The sequence below is a fragment of the Lolium perenne genome, chromosome 4 (assembly GCF_019359855.2).
Source record: "Lolium perenne isolate Kyuss_39 chromosome 4, Kyuss_2.0, whole genome shotgun sequence".
NCBI classification, from domain to species: Eukaryota; Viridiplantae; Streptophyta; class Magnoliopsida; order Poales; family Poaceae; genus Lolium; species Lolium perenne.
Window position 1 is genome coordinate 193,985,920 of NC_067247.2, and position 23,327 is coordinate 194,009,246.

At 47.4% G+C, this 23,327-nt stretch overlaps 2 protein-coding genes across 10 annotated transcripts in view; one reads left to right on the forward strand and one right to left on the reverse strand.

Moving 5' to 3' along the window:
- On the reverse strand, positions 1-12,240 carry LOC127295295 (replication protein A 70 kDa DNA-binding subunit A). 9 transcript variants are annotated; one of them, XM_071818991.1, is made up of 22 exons: positions 12,110-12,240; positions 9,235-12,041; positions 9,104-9,167; positions 8,914-8,997; positions 8,176-8,241; positions 7,709-7,943; positions 7,511-7,606; positions 7,347-7,418; positions 7,109-7,257; positions 3,636-3,779; positions 3,286-3,559; positions 3,104-3,206; positions 2,878-3,008; positions 2,620-2,701; positions 2,410-2,542; positions 2,161-2,318; positions 1,559-2,054; positions 1,418-1,467; positions 1,224-1,335; positions 981-1,096; positions 656-748; positions 1-469 (listed from the first exon to the last, which is right to left on the reverse strand). In XM_071818991.1, the coding sequence occupies exons 6-21, from the start codon at positions 7,860-7,862 to the stop codon at positions 697-699; spliced, it is 2,322 nt and encodes a 773-aa protein (XP_071675092.1). In that variant the 5' UTR covers positions 7,863-7,943; positions 8,176-8,241; positions 8,914-8,997; positions 9,104-9,167; positions 9,235-12,041; positions 12,110-12,240; the 3' UTR covers positions 1-469; positions 656-696. The 9 variants fall into 9 exon arrangements, with proteins under 9 accessions (XP_071675092.1, XP_051181176.1, XP_051181178.1 ...); XM_051325216.2 differs by having other exon boundaries at positions 9,235-11,232; positions 11,425-12,156; XM_051325218.2 differs by having other exon boundaries at positions 9,241-12,156.
- LOC139839243 (uncharacterized) overlaps positions 11,610-23,327 on the forward strand; it is a 22,927-nt gene continuing 11,209 nt past the window's right edge. The window contains exon 1 of the mRNA XM_071829295.1: positions 11,610-11,750. Coding sequence (XP_071685396.1) covers positions 11,610-11,750 — 141 coding nt within the window. The remainder of the gene's footprint in view (positions 11,751-23,327) is intronic.

The following is a 23,327-nucleotide window of genomic DNA, read 5'->3' on the forward strand; positions in this document are numbered from 1 at the left end:
TGAAAGTCTGCACAATGATTCATACCATACATAGAAAGGTTCATTTCATAGTTTAGGCTTACAGGATCGCAGGTTCTTCCTCTAACAGTAGAGAGGACATATTTACAAAAGCTTGCTTATAGAATAGCTCCTGTGTACATACAGTACCACCAACATAGGCATGTAGATAGCTAGTACATCAGGTCGATACAGCAGCAAGGTACATAGTTCAGCGGTACTCGGAGATGGGGCTGCAGAGGCATCACATTAGCTTAACAACATTGCGTAGAACCCAAAGGGAACAACAAAATATGTTAAGGCGATGAGCCTCGCTCGCAAGATCGATGATCTAGAAAGCAACACCACTGGGTAGCAGCGGACATCGAGGCAAGGAGCAACACCAAAATACTAAACAGATCTTCAGGTTGTCCATGGCAGCCGAACTTCTAAGAGCAACCATGCACAATGACAGGACTTTACAGATGAAGACCTGATAGACAGATACAAGACGAGAGAACAAAGAGTATCAAGTATCAACAAACATGTCAGGAAGATATGGAATCGAAGATGCACTACTTGAAAATGGCATGGCATGCGACAAAGGGCCGTTGTCGATACAGAACATCAGGAATGCAAGGATAATAAATAGAGCGTCCACAAATAAACAGAACAATACCTTATCCAAAATCAGCATCTACAGCCATAGCAGACCGGTTACTACATCTTGGGTTTCTTGATCGCTCCACTTGGCTTGTTACCAGAGGCACCCCTAAGACAACAAAATGAATGCATGGTAAGTAGTTTGTAGCACTAAACCGTAATATGCACACCAGACAGGAACCATTCATAGCCATGCAGTCGAGCAATATGTACAACAGGCTAGCATAAGAAACAATACAACAATACTGAGCAATATGTACAACATGCTAGCATAAGAAACAATACAACAATACTTAATAGTGTTATACAGAAAACCCAGAACAGAAGGTGATGGGAAGCACCTTTTAGACTTTGGAAGCACGACACCATCTTCTTTGACCCCAACAGCAGCACCCTTTGAAAGCACAACATTATCTTCCTTGTCCTCAGCAGCAGCTGCAGCATCATCCACCAAGGCCTGCGTGAAAGGATGAGTAAGTTGGCAAACCCAAAAAGCTAAACCAAAGATACCAAGGGTGAGCAATTTGGCAGCATGGCGAAAGAAAAACAAGAAGAACACAAAAGAAGAAATGAGGGAAACCAACATCTGGTTCTTCTCGACTTGGAACACTATTGTCCACATCAATCTGTTCCTTGTCTTTGGAAGGGCTTGCGAATAAAGAACGCCTCACGCCACGCATGGGAGCAGATGAATTGCTACAAGAACACAGTAAAGAGTTGATGGAAGAACAAAGCAAGCAAGGGTCACACAGAATAATAGTGGTGGTATTAATGGTACCTTTTAGCTGGAGTTGCAGGGCTAAGCGTAGCAGCAGGTGAGGCACGAGCCTATGTTCCAACAAAACATATCAACATTTACAAAAGAAAAATAGATCACGAAAAAGGATCCAACACACATCAACCAGGTCCATAGAATTACCTGTGCCACATGCGAACCATATCCAGCATGAAAGGCCTGATTGTGAGGTGAACCACTCGCATGAGGTGTGTGCAGCCCAGGCGACATAACTGGACCCAGAGGTGGAGTTCTCGTGCCCGATCCACCGGCTGATGACAAAAGCGCAGTAGAAACCAAACCAGGGGCAAAACCAAGCGGTGGCAACTCGGGCTTGTATGTCTCTATAATCCTGCAGACCTGGAAAGCTAGGGGCTCGTCGACATTGTTACCCGTCTTCCACTTTTTCGATATGCTGACCAAAAGTTTATACTTTTGGCTAACAAGCCGAGAAATCTCTGCTGGAATACCAGTGTCATGCCTAGCAACTGCAACTATCTCATCGACTGTGGAATGACCTGGGTACCTCTGATGCATCAAGGTCATCAAATGCTTGCCTACAGCTGCTACTCCAACCCTATCAAACATCACAAACTCAGCCCCACCCGTGGCATCAGATGCAAAGAATGAAACACAGTACCTACAAATGAAGATCCAAATAACAATTAGGCACATAGCATGCAGAATGCAAGGTTAAGATCCAACAGATTGCATGAAAGCTACAGCGAAAATATGCAATTGCTTACGCTAGATCAGCCTTAACAGAGCCGCAGGCTTCGCCCGAGCAATGGAACTGGTAGCCATCATGCCTAGCAGACTTGTGGCATAGTTTACATGAAGCAAACCACCATCGCTGATCAGCAGTAATGAAGTCAACAGTAACACTGCAGATGAACCTCTTTTCCTGCAGACAGCATAGAAGCCAAAATGAGGAGCACAGGGAGTTGTAAAATAATTCAAACGGAATATAGTACTGAGAAGTAGAATGGACTAACCATATCTACAAAAGGGTCAACATCATTGAGTTCTTTCATAGTCATCTCAACAGGTTCTGCATAGACACATGCTGGAAGGGCATCTGACACCGTGGGGACATAGGCAGACAGAGGAGTAAACTGCTCCCCAAGGCTGCAGGAAGGAATAAACCAAGTCTAAATACGAAGTCGATATACGGGGGGGGGGGAGTGTAACATAGAAAAACATACCCTATACGGAATGAGTTAATATCAGGTATGTCCTCATCGATATACCAGCGACAAGCAGAGCTACCACTTAACCCCGTGACACCTGCAGCCAAACCACACAACAATGAATAAAAAACAAGCAAGCAACAGAACCTGAACCGAGCAGAACAAATATGTAAGTGCAAGAAAGGAAGCAAGTAGATTGATGGTATACATAAAGGTAGAATTAATGGTGCTAAAACATAAGAAGCGTAAAGAAATGAGCAGCATTGCAATTACCTCGATGGTTCTTAGTCAATGTTCCCACGAAGATACCAATGACGGGTTCCTTATCACCCATTGCACAAACCAAGTCTGCATTAAATTCAACCGCTCGGTCACCCCAGAGAACAAGCCTTAGCTCGGCACCCCTGCAGACCCACATGCAGGAATTAAATGAGACACATAAACCATAAATATTGATAAGACATACAAAGAAAAATAGGTAGCGGAGGCCAACACTCACAGCAGGTTCGTCAGCACAATTGTTCTCGTGTTAGAAGCTTCTGTCTGGTACAGAGATTGAATAGGGACAACGTCCGAAACATGTGAGATTTTGCCAATGACATATGCAACGGAATAAACCAAATGTGAGGAAGTAAACAGAGAAGCCGGGTGGCAGTAATCTAGGCTACAAACAGAACCAACCGACAAAGCGTGCAGGACGTCCACTGGGATCTGGGAGTTCATCAAATGCAGTCAAACTGTACGTGCAGAATGGGTAATTAACCTCCAACCCGGGCCTCTCCTCAACAGTAGTGTATTTTGTGAACTGAACCATGAAAGGACTCTCCACGGGCCTGAAAGATGTCCTGGACGCGTTACAGAAGAATTTCCTTATAACGAAAACCTTTCCCTCCTGCAACACATCCTTGAGGCGCTCAGCAGTGGCTGGAGGGAGTTGGCCATACATATGAGTTCCCTGAAGAAAAGACAGAAGGTAAATAACAGGTATAGAAAGGAGCGTGGACCGAAGAATGGGGTGGTATAGGACCAACATCAGTATCAAGCAAAACCAGGTCAGTATGTTTAATAGGGCCCTCATCAGTCCCTCCACGATAGTGCCACATGCGAGAAACAAGAACGCAGATAGTCCAGTGATGGCTATCCTTGTGAATCTCCCTAAGCGGGTTAATCGGCATCTGGAACAAAAGAACAAGAACAGTTAAACCAGGGGATCTGCATAGGAAGTGAACCGCAAATTGACTGGCATCACCTAGGAGAAAATGAAGACAGTGGCTCACGCAGAGAAGAGGAAAGACCAAAATCACATAACCCAGCACAATAACGTGCACATCCATAGACAAAACGCAACACCCACCCACGTTACCCGAGTTGCACAAATAACACTAACAAGTATCTGCGGTAATTAGGTCTGCAAAGGTAACCAAGCACTCAAAAGCCTGCGGTATGCATATACATGGGGTGACTAAGTTATAAGCCTCAAAAGCCTACGGTAAACCAAAACATATAATAAGTAATTAACATAGGATGCACAATTATTTGCCTACAAGGGCCTGGAAAATTTCCGAGAACACAATATTCCTGGTTTCAGAACCACACGTTCCATCTCCATTCTGAACCAATATTCGTAGAGCCTTTTTCGAGGTCACACGTGAGACTGCCACATAAAACTGACCATGAGTGAACACAGGGGACTTGAGATATAAACCAACAGTTGCAAGTGTCTGGCCTTGGCTTTTATTAATAGTCATGGCATAGCAAATTCTAATAGGAAATTGGCGTCGATGCAAAGTAAATGGCCACTTGGGGTCTCTAGTTGTGAGACATATTCTTGGTATATAAACAACATCTCCGATATTAGAACCGGTCATCACAATGGCCTCAATGACTTTTTCAGCAAGCCTAGAAACAATAAGACGTGTACCATTGCATAAACCTGCTGCTTGACATATATTTCTAAGAAGCATGATGGGAACACCTCTTTTAAGCACAAGTCTATGGTAAGGAAAGTTGTTTACTTTGATAGTATTTAAAACCTCTACAGGGTAGAAGATATCTATGTTGCGTATTCCATCAGCCGAGTTTCCTGTCGTGTCAACGCATCATCGAAAGCACAATACCATTCGCTGTCATCACCTAACAGGCCCCTAGCAGCACAAGCATCTTTAAATGATTCATGCACAACACCATTGTAAGTCCTAACATCAGCATAAGACCTTGCACCTTTGACAAGCATTAACAACATTCTAAGATAATAAAGCTCACCAAGAGAGGGGTGCACATAGTATATTCTACCAATTTTAAGTTTCCCTTTTCTTTTGACCCATTTTTTTTGTTCTGCCACCCAGGACCATTTTGTGGGGAAATCACAATATGTTAAAGTTCGGGCACTTCTATATCTAGCATTAGCAACGAACCACTCAGTTAGCGTAGTTTTCTGTAGCAGGGTATTATCAACAAGTGCAGGAAGGTTAGTCTTTGCGCGGAAGCGCACAACCTGTTTATCAAGCAAGTGAACGGCGAGTCTTTCTACAGAAGGCTGCTTGCTATGTATATCGTACCCATAACCTCTCCAAAATGAACCATAAGCACATATGTAACGGCACTCTCGATATTCCTGAATTTCATCTACGCCATCCTCTGGATCACCGGAATTTCGAATCCTTTCAAACAGAGTCTTTGCATAATCAGGGCCCTTAGTAACATACTTGTACAAATATTTTATGACGTGTGTCTTGTTACACCACTCAACATTTAAATGAGCCTGATACTTTTTCAGCAAAGTCATATTATAAGGAACAACATGCCTATTGTCAAGCCTGGCCTTTTTTTTTCATGATAAAACGGTCGTTGTTTGGACGCCTATAAACAGGTAAACCAAATTCATCAATAGATGTTTCATCATGAAATGTTTTAGGGAATTTCTTCGAACAAACCCCATCTTTCATGCAAGGACACTTAGGATGATCCTCCCCGCATGGACCATGCATCATAAATTCAGCAACAAGGGCATACCCAAGTGGATCTTTCACAGGGTCAGGTATCTCCGCGCAGACAAAAGAGTCAATTAAAGCAGGGCTTACCTCACCTCGCTCTTCCTTGTCTTGCCAAACGAGTATATGTGCGTGAGGTAACCCCCTTTTCTGAAACTCTACGGTGTGCAACACTGAAAACAAAACAGTTGCTAAACACTGAACAAACAGTTCAAGAGAAGAACACAGGAACCAAACAGATAAGCAACAGAGGACTAAATTACCTGCAGTAACTTTCCCAAATGCTCTCCCCGCCCTAATATCACATAGATATTCAGCAAGCTTCATGTGGTAGACCCTAACAGTAATATCAGCTCTCGTATGTGGTTTTTGGCCAGGCTCAGGAAGCAGAGCCTCTGTGATTTCAGGCCATTTTGGGTTACATGTGAAGGTGGTAAAAATATCCGGACAACCATGAACACGCGCAATGGCCACCGCATCTTGAAAATTTTCAATCATATAACGGCGTCCGCCAGTAAAAGAAGAAGGCAGGATATTTTTTTTACCTATCTCGCTTCCATCCATATGACCTGCTCCAACCGCATCTACAAGTCCTTGCAGACTCTCAGACCTCAAATCATCGTTGCTTAACTGAATAAAGTGCAGTCGGGATTCATCTATACAGGCACGTGAGTCTACGATAGCTTGATCAGACAATAGCCCACACGATAAATAGGGGTTATGCTGGCCTTCTTTATAGTGAGAGCAGAAACAATAAAACTCCTGCATGGTCATGTTTTGCCTTTTTTTTGGGTTCAAAGTGGCAGCCCCAATGTACTTAACCCCCAGATGAAACCCACGCTCACCATATGGAAATAGCAAAGGATACTGTAGAGACATGTAAGCAGGGTGCAAAGAAGATATACGCTGCAAATCATCTCCCCTACCACGGATTATTATATCACGTTTAGGAGTCTCCAACGTTAGTTCACCCACTACCAAGCACGCAAGCTCATCCGTGGAAGGTAGATTAAATTGAGGCCCATCTGTTAAACCAGGAGCAACTATACGAATAGAAACATTAGCAAACTCATTTTCTGCTAAAACTTGCTTAGCCATGCGAAACTTCTTCACAAGAGAATTATGCGTATCAAGCATGACCTCAAGCCCCTTAACAATGTCCTTGTCTAAGGTACCCTCAATTTTATCATCCTTGCTTAAAGCCTGAATTCGGTTATCAACTTCATCTCCTCCATGATATATTGATATATATACAACTCTGCAAATTTTGGAGCATCCCCTGGCTGAGGCAAAAGTGATCCTATCCGATGACTAACACTACCAGATATTTTAAAAATGTTTGGACCTCCACCATTATTTTCCGACCGATCAACAGTACATCCCATGGAAGTAAACGCAAATAAACAGTTGTACTGGCGTATCTTTTCAATAAAAGCTTTACTGCGTGGGGGGCCATCAAAATTTATAAGCTCACGAAGAAACTCGGGTGGATCCTTGAAAGGTTCAACAAAGACCTTTCCACCTTTGCAGCAATTGTTGTAGACAACTCGTCTCTCCGTGATCGCAGACAGAGACTTCACCCTCTCTTGAAACCAAAAGCTCGCCTTACACCGACCACACATATAGGCTGGTCCTCCATAAAAAGACCTATCTGCATACCCAGCTAACAAATTTCGTAGTCTCAGAACCAGCAGGATGATAACAACCTCAAAGATGCTACAGACATCACAAATCACACTGGACAAGCTTTACCTTTTAAGATGTCGGTCTCCTCCACCGAGAACCCAACCCACGAAGGCTCTAAAGGAGAAATAAAGGGCGCATCTGTAGCAAACACGCGCGTACAAAATCTTATATGGTGGAGAAGCGGACAAGAAGCTTAACAAATGAGGAGTAGAAACAAACAAGATAATAACCTGGAATTCGGCCACGCAGCCTATCATGTATGATCTTGCGCCTTTTTCGATTTCTAGTAGTAACCTTTGAGGTAAGAACAGGGAAAAACCCATCCCCTATAGGAATAAAGTTCGAAGCATATATCCAAACACATCAGCAGGCTAGGGTAAAACCAAAGGAAGATAATACTACTCAAAACAAAATAGAGCAAATCATACATTTTCTCTTGGGGAGCCCTGCGTAAATAAACCCAGCGGGTGGATGCACCAAAGGGGCTAAAGGGGCTTTGTGACTTTTACTTCTAGACACACCGGCCGCAGGCGATGAAAGCACTCTAGGTTTTTTGGGACGAACAACACGTGGGCCGACCATGACGATGGTCACAGCACATTGGTACAAAGGAGTCCACGAAGAAATCAGGGACACATAGACGCAGACGAAAGCACAACACCACTGGTAACAAAAGAAGGGTCAGAATTGGAAACACAGCCCAAACATCCAGAAGTTCTCTAGATATCAACAGTGCACATCCTACCGAGAATTGCAGTAAAATAGCAAGCAGGATAACTATTAAACAAAAATACACAACACGTGGACATATTCCGCAGCATAAAAACAAAGGTAAGTGTACGACCAGGGAGGCATGGAGTAAGCACAAAAGCATTGCAAATAGTGATGAACACACCTCGACAGTAGCAGTGACCACAGCACGGTCCAAGCAGGAGGTCGTGAAATCCTTAGACAGCAGGATCTGCAACAATATAAACAAAGCAAGCATGCTCCAGTAAGAAAGCATTGCAAAAAAAGAAATGATTTGAAGGTATACAATTACTGGAGCTGCTGCTGTTGTTAAGAGTACTTGCAAGTGACTTCAAATAGAGAAACAGTGAGCAATTCTGAAGCCTCATCTAAAGACATGGATGTTCTGCAACTATTATGGTCACTGCAGGGAGTGGTGTTCCAAGGAACTATGACCCTGTATTGGATCTTTCTTTCTTTCTTAGCCTGCTGAAACTATGATTCGTAACCTACTCAGGAAACCCATCTCAACCATGCATTCAAGATCCGTAACAGTTTATCTAAGAGGACTTGGAGTGGTTGCTTTATAAAAAAACTGCACTCACATGACCCTGTATTGGATCTTTCTTTCTTTCTTATCCTGCTAAAACTACGATTCTTATTTGTTTGAGGTACAGCCTAGATCTGCAGTCAAGAAATACATAAATCCATGGCTTTAAATCCCTGTCTAACTTTACTCAACCGACTCATTGCTGAACTGTACAACTGTACAGGCAACACATTCCAGAACAACAGCAAAATTCAAAGGTTCTTAAGTTTCAGACTATAGCAGGCATATATTTTTGAAGGAAACTGCTCCAGTTTCCCTGAAATAAGGAATTGTGCGTACAACCTGAGCACTCACCTAGGGCTTGAAAGAAGTTGCAACACAGCTTAGCCCTCCTCTGTTTCTACTTTGAAACCGCTTGAACTCTGAAACCTCTCCTCCCTAAAGCGAGCAAACCAAGCAAATCAACATAAGATAAGATGAAAATAGAACAATGGTCGAAGGAAAAATTTTGCGGCCAGCACTTTTCAGCAGAAATCTTGCGAACCTTTTTAGCAACGGAGGAAGGTAGGATACGAAGCAAGCAATGAAGCAACGGAGGAACAAACAACCTGGAAAAACCAAGGAACGAGCAGCGAGGAATTTCGTCGAACACGTGAAGCGCAATGAGAGGCCAACCTCAACCTCAACCGTACATGCCGGCGACCTGAAGCTCCATCTGCAGCGGATGCAACCAACGAAGAGGCAAATCGCAGAGTGTGCAGAGGCGGCGAGGAGCGACGAGTGAGAGAAGAGGCGGCGAGGAGGGACGAGCGAGAGAGAACTGGGGATGGCTTCGTGCGGGGGGTAAAAGGAGGGCGAGTTGGAGGCGACATAGGCAGGACAGGTATGGCACTATGGCTCATCCCGTCGTCCGACCGGGCAGGGACTTCACGCGGCAGCAACCCAGGCGGAAGCCCACACTCGCGCTGCTCAACGGGCCCCACGACATGCTGGCCCATCTCCAGAGAGAGAGAGCGCAAGAGGACACACGTACACATAGCAGAGGCCACCAAAGTCCACGCCCCTGTACACGCACGTCTCCCACGTCGCTCCTGCTCGCCCGCAGCGGTAACTCCGGGACTGAGAGGCAAGCAATTTTCACGGCACGAACGCCTGTCCCTGCGGCCGATGAACTGGCCCCGCACGAAGCCATCCCCATCTGTCATGGACGCACGGGAAAGCAGGCGAGGTGAAAAAATGTTTGACAGTATCCAACGGCCAGGGAAGATTGCGGGAGTGAAAAATTGCTGACGGACGAGCAGGATGAAATCCCCCCCTCAGAGGCCCTGGGAGGCCGAGTTGGCCAGGAAGATTTATAGGAGTAACTAGATGACCCGGTGCGCCCCGGCGCAGATGCAAAAGGAAGACATAATTATAACCATAAGTTATAATCGGTTAAGGAGCGTTACTTTCTTGAGAAGTACATACAAAGAGGCAAAAAACAAATGACCACATGCAAATAATTTAGTTATCTGATCGGGTGGAAAAGTGAGGGCCACAATACTACAGTTCTAATACAATAATTGCAATAACAGCAATACTCGTGTGGAAATTTAGCTAATGTTCAATGGCACTGTCCAATGACTCATTGCGCGCTGATGCAGAGGCCAAAGCGAGACATTACTGTAACTATAAGTTTTAATCGGTTAATAAGTAATATTATTTTCCTTAATAGTACAAACAAGTGGCATTATATTCATCCATACATATACATCAAGATCATCAGCAAGAAGCATAGAATAAATCCCGATGGGTAAACAATTTAGGTTTCCAACCAATTTGAAAATCGAGGACCAGAGTACGGAAGTTCTAATATAATACAACAACATCAATAGTGGCAAACCTCGTATGGAAATTTAGCTAAGATTCAATGGCATTGTACTAAAGATATGCGTCATATGAAAATTTATCCAATACCGGTGTAGAGGCAAAGCGAGACACAGCTGTAAACAGCCGCGTAAGAATCTAGTAGGTCATGCAACGTAATTTTAGAATATTGCAATCGCACTATACATATTCCTTGCAAACAAGTTTAAATCATAAACAAAGACATATAGTTTGTAGAGAACCATCACCCGTAAGTGCAGAACAATCAAGGGAGTAATAAAATATGGGGGCATGCTGATGCAATTTCTTATAGAAATAAGCAGTATCCGTCGAGCAACCCTGCTAGCTGCGACGGTTCAAGAACTCTGCAAGATCAAGGAGGCAAACAAGGACAAAAGTATTCTTGACAATCTCCGATTACCATTTATAATATTTTAAATAACCCTTAATGAACAGCTATAACCTGTAGCATATAGAGGATCCACGACATGAGACTAATAGCTTGTAGTATCCTATAAGTGATGAATCCATCGCAGATAATAGCAATCCTTAGGGTCTATGTTTTAGCTTCAAGAGATAGTCAAGGAGACGCGAACTTTATGCTAGTTAAAAATGTCTGCTATGTGCTAAGATGAAGTAGGACTATTCAGACGACCATCACACATTTGTCATCATTTCAATAAACCTAGCAACTCCAAGTTTCTGACTACACATATATATCCTGATGCAAAATGGACTCCTTACCTGCTTCGAAGCATAAACAGTCTCATGGAAACATGATCAGAATAGTACAATATATATAATGATCTGTAGGCAAACAACAAATTCTCGTTAGATGGGTGCCTTAACAAGAGCATTAAGAAAGAAATAGACATGAAATTTCAAGTTCTCTAATTTATAAATGAACGTGGCGTAAACAATAATAAACTCTCCCTACGTATAGAGCAGACCGTGCAGCAATACAGACATTGACAGTATAGTCTACAGAGCACAAATTACCCATACTCAATTCGGGAGGGGAAATTGCAGAACGGATTCCGTGGCGTATCAGGTTGGTTTCGGCGGACTCCGGTGCTCACAGCCTCTGTGCCAGCCTCCCCCAGTAACCAATCATTCCTTGCTCTAGTTATAAATATATAGGCCGGGTTGGGGAAGAGGCGACCTGGACGACGACGAGCGTGGGCATGGCCGTGGGAGCTCGCCCAGCACCGGTCGTCCTAGCCCCAGAGCCACCCCAAGAGTCGCCCCTCGCTGCTCCCCCACCTACGGCCCAGCGCCGCCCCTTGATGCTCCTCTACCTCCGGCCTAGCGCCACCCCAAGAACGGTGAGCGTCTCCGCGGCGGACGACTGGCATCGGGAGCCAGCGAGGTGGGGGTGAAGGCGCGGGGTGATGGGCACAGCACCGCCTCCCTCCTCCTCCCGCACCCTCTCCAACCACGCATCGGCGCCACCCACCGTCCTCCTAAATGGCGCCGGAGCCCGCGGACGGCCGCGGCTGCGCGATGGCGGCGGCTGCGCCGGCGACGGCGGTTCCCACACTTCGGGCTCTCCGTAGCTCCTCTTCTCCACCTAGGGCGATTGGCTTCTTCACTCGGGGCGGCCGCCGCATCTCCGCCTCCTGCGTACCCTCATCGCCGCCGCATCTCCGCCTCCTGCGTACCCTCATCGCCGCCGCATCCCCGCCTCCTGCGTACCCTCATCGCCGCCGCCACACACGCGGAAAGATTTTTCGCCACGGGCCACGCGCACAGGAAAACGAGGGAAGAAAAGAGACGCGAACGAGCATCGTCGGTGTGATGATATTTGGGTCCCACACTCTCCTGCCCCCACATGTCATAGAGTAACGCAAGCAGCAAAAAAGTAAACTTCTTTTACCCGCATCCGATGGCTGTGTGTGGTGAAAAGCGGGGCTGATGAATTACTGTAGCCACGGGATTGGACGAACGAGATCGAAACCCCCCTCCAGACCCCCTGGTAGGCCGAGTTGCCCAGGCTCCTTTCTAGGAGTAATTCATAGTGACTGCACCTATGTATTGGTGACTGAATGCAAGTTTTGCTGTGTGGACTCTTTATTGAACGCTTATGATATTGAATGCATGTTTTGCTGTGTGGATTTGTTACTGAATGCCTATGATATTCTCTATCTATTGTCATGATGTGATATAAGGGTTGGCGAGAAAGACACGCTTTGTTCATATCACACGCCCTTGCGGGTCTAAGAGCATCTCCAGCCGCGTCCCCCAAACCGTCCCCCAAAGGGATTTGGGACGCGCCGGACAGAAAATGCGTTCCAGCCGCGTTCCCCAAAGCCCATTTTTGTCTGGCGCGGCCCGATACGGTGTCCGGCGCCCCGAGCCCGTCCCCGTCCCACAGGGGACGCACCGGGGACGCCGGACACAACGAAAAGCGAGGCGGGGAGTGGCGGGGCCGACCCGTCAGCGGCACAGGAAGGCTAAAACCCCGCCGCCTACCTTTGGTCAAGCGACGTTAATGGCGTCCCTGTTTTCCCAGGCGACGCAGGGACGCGTCTCGTCGTGCATGGCCGCGTGGCCGTCCGCGCCGGAGTTATTGTGTGCAACCACCCGCTGCCGCCGCTGTTTTAAGACGCCCTGCAGTTCTCGCCGCTCATAATCCTTCTCGTCGCCGCCGCCTCCCCCCTCCCAGATCTTCTCCTCGCCGCTCAAAAAATGTCGAGCTCGTCCTCCCGCAAGATCGCCGCGGCGGCGGCCGGCCGCGGCGGCCTCACCGTGGCGGAGGCGTGGGCGCCGTACCACGCCGGTATCCAGTCCCGCCGGACATGCGGCTGCCAAGTAGCGGCGGCTGGAAGATGGCCGTGAACGGCATTGGCGTTCCGCCGCCGCCGAAGCCGCGCACGGACCAATGGAGGGACGCCATCAAGGCCCGTCGGGCTCAACTCACCGCCGAGGAGCGGTTGGATCCGACATGGGCGGTCAACGACAACGACGCCTGGTGGACGACGTACTTCCAGGCGAAGTACGACGTCGAGATGCACAGCACCGACAACCTCGTCGGCGGCCCCAACAGCTGGAACAGGGAAGGCCGCGCCCGTTCGGGGCGTTCCGGGGCGCACCCTCGAGAACGTCATCCGCGGCATCCGCAACGGCGCTCCAAGGCTGGAGATGCCGTCGTCGCCGCCGTCTCCTCAATGGCAGCCGAGGAGGACGACGTACTCGTCCTCCTCGCACTCTTCTTCCTCGGGACCGGCGCGATCGACGCCGTCCTCGTCGTACCGGTCGGCGCCCTACACCGTCCCCAAACGGGAGGTCAAGGAGGAGCCGGCGACGCCCGTCAACACGAGGCGTGGCGGCAGCAGCGGGCGGCAGCAAGGGAGGCGCGGCGGCGCCCTCCTCATCCCGAAGCCGGAGGTGAAGGAGGAGCCGGAGGAAGCGTCGAAGGCGGCGCTGCTGGCGGAGTACGAGCGGCAGCAGCGGCTCATCGCCAGCAGCGACGACCCCGAGGACTGCCCAGGGCTGCGGGCGGCGTTCTTGGCGTCCATGGACGACAAGGACGCCTGGAGGGGCGACCTGGACGCGGCGATCGCCATGTCCATCCGCGACTCCGGCAAGCCGTTGGTGGACCTCACCGACGACGGCGAGGCAGGACCAAGCGGCTTGGTGAAGGACGAGCCCGTCGACGAGCGCGTCAAGCAGGAGGTCGTCACCGACGACATGTACAACTTCCAGCAGTACTACGACGCCTCCGGCAGCCGCAAGTGGTTCTAGATTAGGTTTAGTTTAAAGTTAGTCAAATTTCGTTCGAATCTATGTAAGTTTGGACGAATCTAATCGAATCTAGTTAAGTTTGAAATTTGCGAAATTTTGTTTGGGGGACGCGACTGGGGAGCGACGTCCCCCAAACGCGGCACGAACGAAACACGTTCCCCAAACGCTCAATCCGGCGCGGTTTGGGGGACGGTTTGGGGGACGCGGCTGGAGATGCTCTAACGCTAGCTAGTTGCATGACTATTATCATTCCAAGGGAGTCTCTTGCAGGCCCATGCTGAAGCTAGTTGATTACTATTCTCATTCCAAGATATGCATATGTATTGTATGACGTTCCCGGATAACTGAGAAGGTCAATGTTCATATTATTCTTCCACCCAGAAAAACGAATTGGATCCCGAGCTACATGGCTCCCTTAATTTTTTGAACTTTCAAAACTTGCTTTAAAAGTATCAAAAAAATTGTAGACGTAGATAATGATTTACTCTATCCAATACACAAAGTCTCAGCCCGAAATACTTAGTATTCTGGGCTCAACAAAAATGACAAAAGTCTGACAGAATTTGGTGGTTTGAAATCCGGCACTCATCACTACTCCAGCTGTCAATTTTGTGCAGACCAAAATACTAGGCATTTAGAGTTGAGACTTTTTCACAGTGGTATAGCACACTATTTTCTACATCTAGAGTTTTTTGTCTGAATTTTCTGAAACTTGAAATGAACATTTTTCGGACGATTCAAAAAAAAAGGTTCCGTGTAGCCCGGGATCCAAATATCTGTACTGCTAGTTGGAGTTATGGATTTTGGAAATGCAGGTTTTCTTTTGTGTCTATAATTTTGCCGCTGATTGCACTTGTGCTTGATGTGTCACTTCATGAGCTCTCTTATATGTAGATGTTGCGGTTTGGATTGGCAACTGGATGATATATGCTCAGTCTTTATTCATGATGTGAAATTAGTTTTGCTGCCATGAAGGAAGCACACCCTATGCCATGTACTCGGAGTTCTATCGAATACGCCATTCATTTATAGATTCAAAAAGATGGATCGTGGCCGGTACTACTTTGCGACATGTAAAATTAAAATTCACGTTATAATCCGAGATGGAAAATTTGCACTTTCAAAGCTGATCCATGGCAAATGCATATTAAGACGCGTGATTGAATTAATTGGTGTGTGTATGTGGGGATGGGGGACGCAAATTACTATCTATAAATGTTTAAAATAAAAATTTAACAAATTTCTACTATTATGTATTTTTGTTAGTCATGTCTAATTGTGGAAGAATTAAACTCCAGCTGGATGAATATTTCGGTTATGGTTTAAAAAAATATACAACAAACTGGCAAAACACACGGAGGATAAAGTTAATTCAAACAAACCAAAAAAATAATATAAAGATAATCAACTCAGAACATAATGATTGTTGTGCACAACAAATATGTATGTTGCGTATCTTATTATTTCAAATACAATAAATAATAAAGAATATCACTTATATCTTTTTTTATCATACTCTCACTTATATCTGGATCCATGTTTAATCAGTATGAATTTAATTGCATGGTATAGTTGAAAGATTACTAGACATATTTTATAGCCTGTATTGTAACGATAAGTCGCATCACTAGAGCAGTTTCTGAAGTCGTTTGGTAACTTGCACGTAAGCACAACTAACTATGGTGATGCACCAACCACCCGCTCCTCGCGTCGCCTTCTCCAGGCGACCGAGGATACCAAACCTAATCCCCGCCGCCACCACCCCCCTCACTGGCTCCCTTCCCTCGTCGCCTCCCGAGACGTCGCCGAACAAAGCCGGGCAGCGTTGATGAAGGGGGCGGCGGGGATTCATGTCTCTCGGCTTCCGCGCTGTGGATGTTAGAGTATAATGACCCGCCCTCCCTTTTAGATCGGTCTTTTGGTTGCATTGGTTAGAGCATGCAGTTCTACATGGTATCAGAGCCAAGAGGTCTTGAGTTCAAGACCCGGCTGGCACAATATAAAATAAAAATATTGCAGCCCACTTTCGGTCCATGTTTAGGCCTGAGGGAGCCACACGTGAGGGGGAGTGTTGAAGTATAAATGCATTGCCTAATCTCTTCCATCAGATCGGTCTGATGGGTGAACTGGCTAGGTGCATACAACTTAGAGACCGTGAGCTTGTTACTCTTGGAGGGTGACCTCCTAGTTGGCTTGGTTGGTGCCCCGGTGACCTCTTTGTGGAAGATTATGAAGGGGCACGGGATTCTCCTTAATTCGTGGAGCTTGTGAAGTGGTTGTGGAGCTTGCCATCTCCGGAGTGGAGGAAAAGCTAGCCATAAGGAAAGGGCTATTCCTTTGTGGAATAGGCTCGGAGAATAGGGTGAGCCTTCGTGGCATTGGGAAATCCTTCGTGGGATCCCCACCCCTCCAAACGTGACGTACCTTCTTGCAACGGAAGGGAACACGGAAATACATCTTCGTCTACGCGTGCCTCTGTTATTTCTATACCCAAGCTTACTTTCCGTGTGATATCCATCGTGCTTGAAATACATATATCTTGCTATCACTTGTGCTACATATATCTTGTGCCTATCTTGCTTAGCTCTAGTTGTTGTTGCACTTAGGTGAGCCTATCATATTTAGGATTTGTGCTTGTGAAATAAACGTTAGTTTAATTCCGCATTTTTTTAAACGCCTATTCATCCCCCTCTAGGCGACATCTCATCCTTTCAAGTTGTAACAGTTTTATAGCTGTGAAAGTAGTGAAGTAACAACAGTAATGAAATAAAAACAACAGTAGCGATGATTGCAGTAGATGGATGAACGGGCGCTGCATGAATGAGATAGTTCATATAATAAGCAAGACGTAGACATTGCAAGTAATAATGATAAAAGCATCCTAGTATAAAATAATCATAGGCGTGTGTTGCTATTTAGTCGTACGTGCTCGCAATGAGAAACTTGCACGACATCTTTTTTCATACCAGCCCAGCGGGGTCTCAAGGGAAATTACTGGTAATTAAGGTACTCCTTTTAATAGAGTACTAGAGCAAAGAATTAACACTCTGTGAACACACGTGATCCTCACATCAAAGCCAACCCCTCTGGTTATCCCAATTATTGTCACTTTGGGGCCTCGGATTCTGGATAACGATATGTGTATACAACTTGCAGTTATGATAAAAAAATTATTCTCGTGAATCAATAACATGTTCAGATCTGAGATCATGGCACTCGGACCCAAAGTGACAAGCATTAAGCATAACAAGCTGCAACAATGTCAAAAATAATAACAACAAATACTATTCACTATGCCCATAACAATTTTATTTCTATTACATGAACAATATCATCCAATCTCTACCATCCCTTACAGCCTATAGCAGGGAATTACTCACACATGGATGGGGGAATCATGGATGGTTGATGGAGAGGCTTCGCTAATGGCGATGACGATGATCTCGTCCAATTCCCCGTCCCAGCAGGGTGCTAGAACAGAGTTTCTAGTCCCCGGATTGGGGTTTCTGGTGGCGGCGGAGCAGCGGAACTCTTTCTAGAAAAACGTCGAACCCCCCTCTATTTTAGGGTCAGAGGCTTAATATAGTCGGAAGCAGAGGTCGAGAGGGTGGCCGAGGCGGCCAGACCACCCCTAGGCGCGGCCAAGCCTGGCCTGCGCCTAGGGCAGGTGTGGGTCCCTCGTGGCCCTTCTCCATCTCGTCTTCTGGCTCCGTGAGTTTTCGGGTGAAATATGGATTTTGCAATATTTTCCGGGAATTTTTCTGAAATTTGGATTTCTGCACTAAAACGAGATACGAGAGCAATTCTGCTGAAAATAGCGTTAGTCCGTGTTAGTTGCATTCAAAACACACAAATTAGAGGGCAAAAAACAGCAAAAGTGTTTGGGAAAGTAGATACATTTTGGACGTATCACCTGTCTGTGGGCCACCGGCCTACCCGCCAAATTACCACCAAAACACCTTACTTAGTGCAATTCCAGCTGAAGTCCAGCCCGCTGGTTCTGTCTCTAGAATGAGAACACTGGACCGCCTCCACCATTGGCACTACCAGTTTTACCGCCAGAATGACTCGAATCGTGTTTTGACTTGGCTCTTTGCCATGTAATTTACCCCTTCGCTCCCTAGCACTATAAATACATCCTAGTCGTCCATACCTGAGACTACACCTGATTTTAAATTTGACTTGAGCTATGATCTTGCCGGCCCCTTGTGGGAAAACCCTACCTACCTTAGATTCAACATCTATTGTATCACTTGTTTTACTAACCGAAAGATCTCCCCTCTTTGGTGACTTCTACCATATCTCTTGCTTGCATTTCTACCTTATTTAGGTCTTTCGCTTACACCTCTATCAATTTGGTATTTTCACGCTTCTAGGGTTCTATCCATTGATTTGTCGATGTGGGACTTCTACCGGAAGGTCTTTTCTCGCAACCTATATCAAGTTGGTGTTTCGGGCGAGCGAGAAAAAACCCGTTTTGTGTGTGTGTGTGTGTGTGTGTGTGTGTGTCCCCAATTTTCACCTCGTGTTCATCGTGTTCATCCACTCCCACCACGATTCCCTCTGTTTCCATCTGAATCTGTGAAGATCGGGCCACATCTAGGTCTTAGACCACATCAATTTCCTTTGCACTTATAATTTGTTCCATAGTCCATATATATTGTGTTCCTTCTTTTATATTGTTTTGTTCTTTGTGTAGATTCAATTTGTTTCCTCCTGCTTGCTATAATTTTTTTGGCCTAAGAGCACTGTAATTTTTCTTATGTGAATTCTAAATATTTCCGAGGCATCCACACATTCCGAGATATCCACATGTTGTTGTCAGCGTCACCGCTTATATGTGAAATCAAAGCATATCACCTTACTGGAGTATCAAGATTGATGAAGATTTGAAGCCTCCATAGATCGTCGTCTAGATTAGATCTAAACAATGGTAGCAGCCGGTAGTGCTCTGGCAAGAGAGAGCAAACCTAGGGTTCGGCATCGCCAAGGTGGGGGTTGCGGCTAGGAAGGGGTGCAGGGGAAACAATTGGAGTACCATTCCCTTTTCACCTCCCCTCCTTTATATAGGGGCCACGAGATTCTGATAAGAAACATAAGGTTTTATGTCGTGGATCCATAAAACTCATCAAGGTGGTGGTAGAAGTGTTACCTAGATTGTTTGCGACCTGGGGATGAGTATTTCATCAGCTTGAGGTGGCGGCCCAACTCGTCAAGGGGATGTGTGTTGATGGACATGAGGATTGCATCAACTTGAGGTTGTTTGCGACCTTCTCAGGTGACAAAATGATGCGGGGTTGAAACAATTCAAGCAATCTGGAGAAATCCTAAGTTTATAGGTGCTCTTATGCTCAAAATAAAACCGCTCATTTCAATGTAATAGCTAGGTTCTGTAATTTTGGCTTAAATTTAGAACTTCTAGATTCTTGTCACACGGATTGTGGTTTCATTAATTAAATTTGGAGGAGGAGGAGGGGGGCTTACTATAACATGTTAGCTTAAATCCAAAACTTGTAATTTCTTGTCGCATGGATCTCTATTGTGGTTTCATTAATGAAATTGGGAAGGGAGGGGTGGACGGGGTGTGGGGATTTTATAAGTGAGAGTGACTCTCTTATTTTGCATACACTTTTGTTCTCTATTTGTCTAAGCTTTTGCTTTTCCTCTTGTTTATTTGTTTATCATGTATTTAATTTTTCACATGATTTAAATTTGGTTCCACCAATGATAAAATTTGTTCTAAACGGACTATATTTTTGTTTTGAGAAAAGTCTAGATTTGTTTCTCGTGTATTTTAATTTGTTCAACATGATCCAATTTTTATTTGTTTCTTTTTTTACTCGTGATTGTTCGAGAAGTTCGTATTCTTCTTCCACCAATCGTCATGATTCGTTTTATGTATGCCACAAATTTATTACACTTAATAATTATTTCCTTTTCACTTATGATTTGTTCCACAATACGTATATTTCATTCCTTATTTTATTGTTTTGTTCTTAGTGTAGATTCAATTTGTTTCCTCCATGTAGTAATTTTTGGCCTAACAGTAGTGTATTTTTTGTTCCGTGAATTCTAAATATTTTTCCTCTTGTAGGAGCAACTTGTTCCTCGAAATTTATAGTTTTGTCCCCCGTGTAGATTTGATTTGTTCCTTCGCGTTATAATTTTGGTCCTAACTGGTGTGATTTTTTTCCTTATAGTCTAAGCTTTTGTTCCTCGTGTAGGCAGGACTTGTTCATCGGACTCTACAATTTGTTTCACCTTGATTTTTTTATAAAAATGTATTAGATATACTACGATTTTTAGTCTCATACTACTTATTCAAAGAAGATTATGACCTATTTATATACCTCATCTACCCGGGCAAGTACAATGTGTGGCCAGAAAAAACAAACAAAGAAAATGGAAAAAATGATCGTGCTAGATGGGCATGTTATGTAGTTTGAATGTGATGGAAAAAAGGAATTCTTACCTCTAAAAATGAAAAAAGGATCGTGCTAGAGGTGGCACGAGATGCAAATAAGGAACATAAGGTTTTCTGTCGCAGATCCAGAAAACTCGTGAAGGTGGCGGCAGAATTGTTGTTACCTTGATTGAGGGGATGTGTGCCAATGGAGATGAGGATTGAATCATATTGAGGTTGCTTGTGACGTTCTCCAGATACAAAACAATATAAGGTTGATACAATGCAAGAAATATGTCGTGGTATCGTCACGGCATATGCCATAGGGTGGCTAATCGAAGTGGTTCCTGAGGGATCTCACGGCGGTATCCGGATGCGGGTATGGGCACGAGTGACAAGGCGACGTACCCAGGTTCGAGGCCCTCCGATGGAGGTAAAACCTCTACTCCTGCTATGAGTGTATACGATGATCACACAGTACAATGGTGCTCCTAGAGCTGTGTCCGGCTGCTCCTGGGAGGCTAAGGGAGACGATGGTCTCTCTCACAGGGCAGCTCTGTAGGTGGGTGGAAGCAATAAATGATCGATCCCCTGCACGAGAGGGGGTAGTGCGGCTTATATAGGCGCCGGCACTTTACATATAAGACCCTATAGTTTACTGGCCGGCTTGGCCGGCTCCGGCTTTCGCTCCTTCCCGAGGCGGTGACGTCAGGAGCCGTTGAGGCATCGTGGCCTGTCCCATCCGGTCGCCTGCGGTCAGCGGTATGGAGAGGAGGTGTCCCTGTCGCCGTCAGCCACTGTAGCCAGTACGGATCGTCGTAAGCTCTGACGGCCTATCCGGCGCGTGGCACTATTGCTCCACAGTGCCCCGCGCTTTACGGAAGATGGAGTCAGCGTGGACTTTGGGAACCCGGATCACCAACCCGGTTCCTTCCAGTGCAAGACTCGCCAGCCTCGAGTCGGTCTGAGGTACAAACCCCAGTCGGATATGGCTTGTAGAAGCCGGCCCAGCTACAGCATTGGTGGCCGCAGCCAGGCCGACTAGGACCTAGAGCCAGCCGGCTTCCGGACCAGCCGGCCACGGCGCCAGCCGGCTGCTCCTCAGCCGGCCTTGCCGCGAGCCGGCCAGTGGCCAGCCGGCTGCTCCGCGTCCATTGCCCTATCCGGGGTCTTCCCCCCGACATTAGCCCCCGAAGCTGGCAAGGTCCTGCGTTCGGAAGGACCTGGGCAGGTTTTCCTGGCTTCTCGAATATACTTGACGGCCCTTGGAGGGGCCGACTGAGAATTTCCATTCAGCCGGCTGCGCCCTCGTCCGGCTCGTTCCTGCCGGCTGCTTCTAGCCGGCCGCTTTTTACACTTGTACAGTTTTTGCTTTCTCGCAAGATCTGATGGCGTCTCCGCCTCGCTGATGAATTTTGGTTCGAGTGGAACTTATTGTCCGGCTCCGGCTTGCGGCGCGCCGGAGTCTCCGCCGCCTCGGGTCCTGCGCCCGACTTGACTGGTCTGACGCCTGGCCCGGCGGTCGGTTCGTCTGGTCACATCAATGTCCCCCCGGATCCGGTGCGGTAGTGGGCGACGTGGTGTGGCCGTTTCCGATAACCGTCGTGGTCGTGGGAGGAGTTACGGCGCAGTAAATCCGGGGACGTGGCCCACGACCGCCACTTGGAGGCCAACCGCCCGCGGCAGGAGGCTATAAGTGCCGCGGGGGAGGCATCGAGGCGGCCACTTGCCACTTTCTTCCTCCTCGCGCTCCTGCTCCCATCGCTCTCCTCTTCGCGCTCGAGCTCGCTGCTGCTCCGGCGAACGCCTCCCGCTGGCGAACTCCGGCGAACGAATCTTCACCGATCCGCCGCCGCCACTCCGTCAATCCGGCGCCACGGGGCCGCGCGTTTCGACGGAGCGTCCTCAGCCGCCGTTGTCGCCGCCGCGGTCGCAAGGCTCTTCCTCGCCGTTTCGCCTTTCTTGGTCATCTTCTTCCTCAACCTCGACAATGGCGTCTCCCAGCGGATCGTGGAGGGGCTCCTACATGCGGGAGGACGACATCGAACGACTGGTGCGCCTCCGGCGGATCCCGCAGTCGGTGATCACGCGGGTGCCCGGCGAGGAGGTGGAGCCCAAGCCGGAGCCCGGCGAGCGCGTCGTCTTCGGCGCGCACCTCGATCGCGGGCTGGGCCTGCCGGCTTCGACGTTCTTCCGGCAGTTCCTCGACAACTTTGGCCTGCAGCCGCACCACCTGCCGGCCAACGCGTGCGTCCTCCTGAGCTGCTTCGTAGCGTTCATGGAGGCTTACGCCGGCTTGTGGCCCGACATTGACTTTTGGAGCCGGCTGTTCTACTTGAAGGCGCAGACCAACGACGGCCGCCTGCGAGCCTGCGGCGCCGCCTCGATCTACACCCGGCCCGGTACGCCTTTCCCCAAAATCCCCACCGTTGACTCGGTGAAGAACTGGCAGATGTCGTTCTTCTACGTGCGCAACGAGGGGGAGCTCGTCGACCGGATCAACTTGCCGGAGTTCAACCCGGCTCCTCCAGTCGGCCGGATAAACTGGAGCTACAACGCCCGCTCGACGGATCAGGACGCCGAGGTGAACCTGCTTTGGGACTTCCTGGCGACAGCCGTCGATGGTGGGCTGACTGCCGAAGATCTCCTCTGCACCATCGCCGAGCGCCGGGTGCTGCCGCTCCAGATGCGCACCCACAAGATCGGGCACATGTTCGGCCGGTTCGACCCGAACCGGACGTCCAAGGCGCCGCTC